Source organism: Canis lupus, chromosome 22 (assembly GCF_003254725.2).
Source record: "Canis lupus dingo isolate Sandy chromosome 22, ASM325472v2, whole genome shotgun sequence".
In the NCBI taxonomy this organism is placed as follows: Eukaryota; Metazoa; Chordata; class Mammalia; order Carnivora; family Canidae; genus Canis; species Canis lupus.
This window is the reverse complement of record NC_064264.1, coordinates 58348139-58357601: the sequence shown is the minus strand read 5'-3', so window position 1 is coordinate 58357601 and position 9463 is coordinate 58348139. Positions and strand designations below refer to the sequence as shown.

General features: G+C 61.7%; 1 protein-coding gene across 4 annotated transcripts in view; it reads left to right on the top strand.

Moving 5' to 3' along the window:
* Window positions 1-4992: 4992 nt before the first annotated feature.
* The window catches only part of IRS2 (insulin receptor substrate 2), a 30645-nt gene continuing 26174 nt past the window's right edge, over window positions 4993-9463 (top strand). For all 4 annotated transcript variants that reach the window (XR_007404940.1, XR_007404941.1, XM_025441055.3 and 1 more), the window contains exon 1: window positions 4993-9110. Coding sequence is in view for 2 of the 4 variants with exons in the window: in XM_025441055.3 (XP_025296840.3) it covers window positions 5072-9110 (4039 nt within the window). In the remaining 2 variants the exon portion in view is untranslated. The remainder of the gene's footprint in view (window positions 9111-9463) is intronic.

The window sequence follows — 9463 nt, the reverse complement described above, 5'->3', positions numbered from 1 at the left end:
CCTAACATTTGCTCTGTTCAAGGACACACAGCTCTCCTCACTGCTCATTCCCCCTCCCTCCTAGAAAATATAGCTGTGTCATTTTAGAGACTTTTTTTTTTTTATGTCATCTGCTCATGATCCACAGATTGAGAAGCAGACAATTTTGTTCTGCTCTGACAGAAAAGCCACAATAACAACAAACAAACAACTTTTTAACCCAGCAGCTAGAACACTGACAGCCAGCACTACCCAGGGCACCAATCTGGTCCAGCAAAACGTGAGTGTATTATGTTACAGGGCCGAGCATTCCAAGAGGGATATTCTAAGAAGGAACTCTTTTGTGTTTTTACGGTTCAGTAATGTTATACAGTCATTAATGTAAAATTTTTATTTCTATCATGGAAAGTCCATGGGAAAAAAGGTGTTTGCTTTCTTTAAAAAAAAAGTTAGAAATACTTTCTCAAACACAACAAAATCTAGAGGTGGGTTAATAAAAATTCTAAGTTACTAACTATAGTCACTTTGTAATTGATTGTTTATACGTTTAAGTTTCTTCAGCATAATTATATTTAAAATAAAAATGTTTTGAGTATTGGGTGAGCTGTACTTGTTCCTACTACATAAGTGAGTATTGTTCTAAAGAGTATTAATTAATTCGGTGTATACATTTTTCAGAAGAATTCTTATTGTTAAACTCACAGTAGTTTGCTCCATCATATATGCACACAAAATAGTCATTTATTTTAGAAAATCCCCCCTCCCTAACGAATATTTAAGAAAGAGAAGATTTAAAATACGTAAGTATTTGTAATAAGCAAAATAAACACTAAGGTGGAAAGCTTTACAATTTCCAAGGAACCAATATGATCTATTACCAAATCCTGATTCTTGGGACATTTGGAATGCCTGCATAGATAGTAAACTATCCAAACAGTAGTTACATTCTCTCATGTCAATCATTCTGTTGCACACAATTAGCATGTTACAAAATTCTTGTGAAATTTCAGTTGAAACATATTAGCAAATATATTGGTGGGGGGAAAAAAAAAAACAGCTACCAAAGTCCAGGAAGTCCTCTTATGAATTCTAAATGAGGAAAAGTCTATCTTTGCTTGGTTCATTCACCAGAGAAAGAGAAATGTATTAAATGAATTACTGAAATTCAACATTTAATAAAGCAAAATGTGATGAAATTCTGTCACTTTTTTAAAAGACTAAATAGGTCCTCTGACAAAAGCCTCTGAGGTTAAAATCTAGACCTCCTAAAGCATATTTTATTTTTATTTTTTTTTCCTCCTAAAGCACTTTTTAAATTGAAGCTATTCTAACTGGTTGTATAGTGTTCCACTATCTCCCTGCGCTGTCTGGTTTTAGATACAGTTCATCTAGATAGGAAATACTATCAAACAGATACAGGGTTAAGGATTAAAAAGAAAAAAAGAAGAAGAAGAAAAAAAAAACCTCACAAGCCCTAAAATGTTATCTACTTTTGTCCTCCTATGTTGTGCCTTTCTTACATGAAACAGAGAATTAATGATGCTTACAATTATTTGTATTATGGATTTGTGATGCATTCTTAATGACTACATTTTTATGAAATCGACTACTTTATGAAAGGTAATCAAATTGTTCCAGAAAGGACCTTTCGTTTTAAGAAAAGAATCATTGCATATGATCCCATGTAAACGAAACAAAACAAACAAAAGACGCTCCTTGCTAAAAGATATGGCCATTTCGTTATCCATGATACCAAAGAGAACTTCCAAGGAAAGGTCTTGGACCATGAGAAAAAAATTTCATCCAGGCTGCTGGCTGGCAACAGGCCATGCGAGCAGCACCCGGCCCTGCGTGGAGAGCAGGTTGGCAGATGTTATTAGCTGACTTTTGCTGAAAAAGTATGGGAGAACAGTTGGAAAATCACAAGGTGTCGGACAAGCTTTAAATAAATAAATAGCTTATTTGGCAGTAGAAAGAGAGAAAGACAACAATAAGCTCCTTCGTTGAGGAAGAAGACGGGGATACTTCTAATTACAGAGTTCCTTACTGTTGGTTTCACGGGCTGACTTCTTAATGAGAATGGAAACTGTATCTCCCACACTCGTATTTAGAGGTTCTAGGACTTCAGAATGACAACTAGTTTATAGTTTTGCTCCAGGAGATTTGCGATCTTTCTGGTATGAGAATGCCAGTGATGTAGGTGAGAGTTCTTCACCCTTCTCTCCTGGTGACTGAGGCAGCACGTGGGGAAAGTGCCACCTGCTAACTTAGAGCTTCTAACACCTTTGCTTGGAGATGGCATAACACTAGAATAGCCCTAAGGAGAAAAACAAACCTTCCAAAGATGACACTTGTTAACATCTGAGGGGCACCCCAAGCAAGCATTGGTGAATATAGGAAAATCTAATTTCATATGAAAAGGCAGGGTCAAAAAGAAAAGAATGAAACAATAGAAAAAGATGCTTTCTCAGAGGAGATCATTACTACCCCGTGAGGCTGAGAAGAGGTTATCCCACCATCGATCACTGCTGGCTACTTAGGGCTGCCGAACCTCTAGGCAGGCCTGTTCGGATCCCCCACGGAGTGAGATGGAAATCATCACAAAGCTGACAAAATTGGGCCACATTTTCTGCAAACTCCAAGAATCCCTTCATCTCCCCTTTCTGAGTAAACATATTGCCAGGCAACATTTGTCAACATAGAAAGGACAAGATCTAAGAAGAACAGAAAACCAAAGCACCGTGTCCATGAAGGTGCCCGGGACACACATACAACCTCCCACATGCATACACCCACGCACCCTTAAGATGACATTCCGAGAGGTATTATTCCTTAAAGCTAGACTTAAAATGGAAGATTGACTTTAAATATGTGAGGGAAACTCTACTATGACTGACGCCTCGCTGACCCTTCTTCCCCAATTCATGCTGCTCAACAGTGACTGTAAACTGTATAGAGGCCACAACGCTGTTATCTTCGTGCAAATAGGGTTCTTTTGGCACATACTATTAACTGGCAGGATCCTGGAGTCACATGCTCACAAATATGTGAAAATATTTATTGCCCTGTCAAAAAAAATCACAATCTTATTATCCTTAGACGTGAGATTTCATTACATTTAAAAATAAAGGCCTTTCTAAAACTAGAGAGGACATTCAAAGGCACACTTCCAGGACTTAATAGAAAATAACCAACATTATTGTTTCAAATTATGTCATGAAGACACACAAATTAAAGGAAGAGAACAGACAAGGGCTTGTTTTGTTAAGGCTTCTTGGTTTCCGCAAGACTCGGAGCCCGCTGGGAGGGTCTCCGGTCGGGGACACCTACCCTCACCCGCTGCCCCCACTGTGACATTTAGGAGATGCACCGCAAGGGTACTTATTTGTCACCGACTCTGAAAGTCACAAAGGCCATCACAAAAGCCGCGTAGACGTGAGCCTCGGGAGCGCTCCTTCAAGGGCATTTCCGACCCAGCCGGGGCCGGCGGCGCAGGGCGCGCGGGTCTGGAGCCGCCCCCTCTTGCGCGCGGGGCCGCCGGGGCCGGAGGGGACCCGGGCTCGGGGCTGCGCCTCGCCGGAGCCCGCCCTCTTTCCGGCGCTATGGAAACCGCATTTCTGCGCGCCTGCTCGTCCTCCTTCTCTTTCTCTTGTTACATCCCAGGCACACGATTTCAACTTCCCGAGAACCTGACAAGTGAATGGCGCTGACGACGCCCCGGAAGAGCCCGCGACCCGGGCGCGGGGGAAGGGACCCCGGCAGCAGCCGGGCGCGCGCGGGCCGGGATGCGGGGGGCGCCGCGCCCCTCCCCTCCCGCCCGGGAAGGGCACCGAGCTGCCCCGACCCGGCGCTCCCCGCGGACAACCGTGATGCTCGTAAACAGGGCGCGGGCCAGGCCCCCGGGAACCACCCAGGCGCGCGCCCACCCCGGCCCGGGGCTCCGGGTCCGCGCGCCCGGGGGTGCCCGCGGAGGGGGTTACGGGAGGGCGGCCAAGTTCGCCGCCCGCCGGGCCCCCGCCGGCCCCCGCCCCCCGCCCCCCGCGGAGTCCCTCCCCCGCCCCCGGCCCCCGCCCCCGGCCCCCGCCCCGGCGGAAGCTCCGAGCCCAGTTAATTGAGTCCGAGGCGGGAGGGAAGAAGGGCCCTGCGCGCGGAGGCCGGCCCCCGCCCCGCCCCGCCCCGCCCCGCCCCGCCCGCGCGCCCCGTTTCCCGCCCTGGGTGGCATCTCCTCCGCCGGCATCCACAACGAGCCCCTGATTAATGAGGCTCGGGCCGCCCCCGCCCCGCCCGGGCCCGGGCCTCCGCCGAGGGGGGAGGGGACGGCGGGAAACGCGGCCCGGGGAGAAAGGGGGGCGGGGCGGGGGCGCGCGGCCCGCCCCCCCGCGGCGCGCTCCCATTGGCCGCGCGGGCCGTCCGTCGGGGGGCGCGAAGCCAATGCGCGCGGCGGGGCGGGGCGGCCGCGCCGTGTGTGCCTGCGTAACGCCGAGTCACATGTTGTTTTGCTCCTGTTACTTCAGTCACTCGGTGCGCGATGTGTTACTCACTGTGCGGCGGGGACCGCGACGAGCCCGGGTCGCCGTTGGCAGCAGCAGCAGCAGCAGCAGCAGCAGCAGCAGCAGCCGCCCCGGCGGCGGCGCGGACCCCGAGCGCCCGGGCGCACCCCGGCACCCCCGAGCGCGGCGCAGCGGCCGGAGCGGTGCGGCCGCGCGCGCCTTAGGCTCGGCCCCGCGGCTCGGGGACCCCGACTCCCGGCCCAGGCAGCGAGTCCCCAGGCGCCGCCCGAGAGCCCGGGAGGCGGCGGCTGCGGGCCGCCGGGCCAGGGGGCGGCCACCGCCCGCGCCGGGCATCCTCCGGGGCCCGGGGGCGCGGAGGGCGCTGCGCCACCGCGCGGGGCCGGCCCCCCCGCGGGCCTCCCCCGGCCTCCCCCACCTCCCGGGCCCGAGGGACCGGGGCTCGCGCGGGCGAGCAGGGGCGGGGGAGGGAGCCGCCCCCGCCCGCGCCCCCGCCCGCGCCCGCGCCCGCGCCCCCTCCGCTGCCCCCGGCGGCTCGGCTCGGCGCGGCGCGGCGCGGCTCGGCGCGGCCTGAAACGCCGGCGATGGCGAGCCCGCCGCTGCCCGGGCCCCCGGGGCCGGCGGGCGGCGACGGCCCCAACCTCAACAACAACAACAACAACAACCACAGCGTGCGCAAGTGCGGCTACCTGCGCAAGCAGAAGCACGGCCACAAGCGCTTCTTCGTGCTGCGCGGGCCCGGCGACGAGGCGGCGGCGACGGCGGGCGGGGTCCCGGCGCCGCAGCCGCCGCGGCTCGAGTACTACGAGAGCGAGAAGAAGTGGCGGAGCAAGGCGGGCGCCCCGAAGCGGGTCATCGCGCTCGACTGCTGCCTCAACATCAACAAGCGCGCCGACGCCAAGCACAAGTACCTGATCGCGCTCTACACCAGGGACGAGTACTTCGCGGTGGCGGCGGAGAACGAGCAGGAGCAGGAGGGCTGGTACCGCGCGCTCACCGACCTGCTCAGCGAGGGCCGCGCGGGCGACGCGCCCCCCGCCCCCGCCCCCGCCAACGCCGCCGCGTCCTGCAGCGCCTCGCTGCCCGGCGCCCTGGGTGGCTCGGCCGGCGCCGCCGCGGCCGACGACAGCTACGGGCTGGTGGCGCCCGCCACGGCCGCCTACCGCGAGGTGTGGCAGGTGAACCTGAAGCCCAAGGGCCTGGGCCAGAGCAAGAACCTGACGGGCGTGTACCGCCTGTGCCTGTCGGCGCGCACCATCGGCTTCGTGAAGCTCAACTGCGAGCAGCCGTCGGTGACGCTGCAGCTCATGAACATCCGCCGCTGCGGCCACTCGGACAGCTTCTTCTTCATCGAGGTGGGCCGCTCGGCGGTCACGGGCCCCGGGGAGCTGTGGATGCAGGCCGACGACTCGGTGGTGGCGCAGAACATCCACGAGACCATCCTGGAGGCCATGAAGGCGCTCAAGGAGCTCTTCGAGTTCCGGCCCCGCAGCAAGAGCCAGTCGTCGGGCTCGTCCTCCACGCACCCCATCAGCGTCCCCGGCGCGCGCCGCCACCACCACCTGGTCAACCTGCCCCCGAGCCAGACGGGCCTGGTGCGCCGCTCGCGCACCGACAGCCTGGCCGCCACCCCGCCGGCCGCCAAGTGCAGCTCGTGCCGGGTGCGCACGGCCAGCGAGGGCGACGGGGGCGCGGGCGCGGGGGCGGCGGGCGCGGGGGCGGGCGTGGGCGCGGGCGCGGGCGCGGGGGCGGGCGGCAGGCCGGTGTCGGTGGCCGGGAGCCCCCTGAGCCCCGGGCCGGTGCGCGCGCCCCTGAGCCGCTCGCACACCCTGAGCGGCGGCTGCGGCGGGCGCGCGAGCAAGGTGGCGCCGGCGCCGGCAGGGGGTGCCCTGCAGCACAGCCGCTCCATGTCCATGCCCGTGGCGCACTCGCCCCCGGCCGCCACCAGCCCCGGCAGCCTGTCGTCCAGCAGCGGGCACGGCTCCGGCTCCTACCCGCCGCCCCCGGGCCCGCACCCGCCCCTGCAGCACCCCCTGCACCACGCCGCGAGCCAGCGCCCGTCCAGCGGCAGCGCGTCGGCCTCGGGCTCCCCCAGCGACCCCGGCTTCATGTCGCTGGACGAGTATGGCTCCAGCCCCGGCGACCTGAGAGCCTTCTGCAGCCACCGGAGCAACACGCCCGAGTCCATCGCCGAGACGCCGCCGGCCAGGGACGGCGGCGGGGGCGAGCTGTACGGGTACATGACCATGGACAGGCCCCTGAGCCACTGCGGCCGCCCCTACCGCAGAGTGTCCGGGGATGGCGCCCAGGACCTGGACCGGGGGCTGAGGAAGAGGACTTACTCCCTGACCACCCCTGCCCGGCAGCGGCCGGTGCCCCAGCCCTCCTCCGCGTCCCTGGATGAGTATACCCTGATGCGGGCCACCTTCTCCGGCAGCTCCGGCCGCCTCTGCCCGTCCTGCCCCGCGTCCTCTCCCAAAGTGGCCTACAACCCGTATCCCGAGGACTACGGCGACGTCGAGATCGGGTCCCACCGGAGCTCCAGCAGCAACCTCGGTGCCGACGACGGGTACATGCCCATGACCCCCGGCGTGGCCCTCATGGGCGGGGGCGGTGGCAGCTGTAAGAGTGACGACTACATGCCCATGAGCCCCACCAGCGTGTCGGCCCCCAAGCAGATCCTGCAACCGCGGGCCTCCGCCGCCGCCCTGCCCCCCACGGGGGCTGCAGTGCCAGCGCCCGCCCCGTCGGCCGGCAGGGCCTTCGCGGCCAGTGGCAGCGGCGTTAGCTACAAGGCGAGCTCCCCAGCCGAGAGCTCCCCCGAGGACAGCGGGTACATGCGCATGTGGTGTGGTTCCAAGCTGTCCATGGAGAGCGCCGACAGCAAGCTGCTACCCAACGGGGACTACCTCAATATGTCCCCCAGCGACGCGGGTACCTCGGGGACTCCTCCGGACTTCTTTTCGGCCGCCTTGCATGGCAGTGGGGAGATGCTCAGGGGAGTGCCTGGCTACTGCTACAGCTCCCTGCCGCGCTCCTACAAGGCGCCCTACACGTGCAACGGGGACAACAACGACCAGTACGTGCTCATGAGCTCCCCCGTGGGGCGCATCCTGGAAGAGGAGAGGCTGGAGCCGCCCGCCAGCCCGGGGCCCACGGCCGGCGGCGCCTTCGCGGGGGCGGGCGGCCACACCCAGCCCCCCCACCCAGCAGTGCCTTCGCCCGGCAGGCCCGGTGGCAGCAGCGCTGGCCGCCCCGACGGCTTCCTGACCCAGCGCTGCCGGGCAGTGCGGCCCACGCGCCTGTCCCTGGAGGGGCTGCAGACGCTGCCCAGCATGCACGAGTACCCTCTGCCGCCCGAGCCCAAGAGCCCCGGCGAGTACATCAACATTGACTTCGGCGAGGCCGGGGCCCGCCTCTCCCCGCCCGCGCCCCCGCTGCTGGCCTCGGCGGCCTCGTCGTGCTCGCTGCTGTCCGCCAGCAGCCCGGCCTCCTCCCTGGGCTCGGGCACCCCGGGCACCAGCAGCGACAGCAGGCAGCGCTCCCCGCTCTCCGACTACATGAACCTCGACTTCAGCTCGCCCAAGTCGCCCAAGCCCGGCGCGCAGAGCGGGGACCCCGTGGGCTCCCTGGACGCCCTCCTGTCCCCCGAGGCCGCCTCGCCCTACCCGCCGCTGCCCCCTCGCCCCGCCGCCCCCGCGGCCTCCCTGCAGCTGCAGCCGCCCCCGCCGCCGCCCCCGGGGGAGCTGTACCGCCTACCCCCGGCCGCCCCGTCGCAGGGCCCCGGCGCGGCCTCCTCCTCTTCCTCGGAGCCCGGGGACAATGGTGACTACACCGAGATGGCCTTCGGCGTGGCTGCCACCCCGCCACAACCCATCGCGGCGCCCCCGAAGCCAGAGGGCGCCCGCGTGACCAGCCCCACGTCCGGGGTGAAGAGGCTGAGCCTCATGGACCAGGTGTCGGGAGTCGAGGCCTTCCTGCAGGCCAGCCAGCCCCCGGACCCGCACCGGGGCGCCAAGGTCATCCGCGCCGACCCGCAGGGGGGCCGGCGCCGCCACAGCTCTGAGACCTTTGCCTCGACCACCACTGTGACCCCCGTGTCCCCCTCCTTCGCCCACAACCCCAAGCGCCACAACTCGGCCTCTGTGGAAAACGTGTCTCTCAGGAAAAGCAGCGAAGGGGGCAGCAGCGGCGTCCTGGGTGCCGGGGACGACCGCCCCACGTCCCCCCGCCAGCTGCAGCCGCCGCACCCCCAGCAGGCGCGCCCCTGGGGCCCAGGTCAGCCCGGGGGCTTGGTCGGCTGCCCTGGGGGCAGTGGCGCCCCAATGCGCAGGGAGACCTCTGCCGGCTTCCAGAACGGCCTCAACTACATCGCCATCGACGTGAGGGACGAGCCTGGGCTGTCACCCGCCCCGCAGCAGCATCCGCATCCGCATCCGCAGCCCGGAGACAAGAGCGCCTGGGGCCGGACCCGCAGTCTCGGGGGCCTGATCACCGCCGTGGGGAGCAGCGGCGGCGGTGGGGTGTGTGGGGGGCCCAGCCCCGGCGCCTTGCCCCCCGCCAACACCTATGCCAGCATTGACTTCCTGTCCCATCACCTGAAGGAGGCCACCATCGTGAAAGGTGAGGCCTTTGGACCTTGTGAAGGGTGGGAGGACCGGTGGGAGGATGGCTGGAAGCACCGGTGGGAGAACCGGTGGGAGAGCGGGGGCTGCTGTTCTTTGCTACCTGGACCTGAGTGCCAAAATATCGGGCCAGCCTTCCGGTTTGGTTTTCCTTCCTGCCCCCTCGGCTTCCTTCTCCAAACACCAAGAGCCGTCCAGTGGTCTTCCGTGATATCTCTGAGTTGGAGGTGAAGCCTCCCACTCAGGAGCTGTGGACTTGTTGTTTGGACCCCACCCCCTCCTCCCCTCTGTCCCCAGGGCACGGGTCTTCCCACGTCAGCCGCCCCAGAGTGCCAGGGGTTGGTTCTTGAC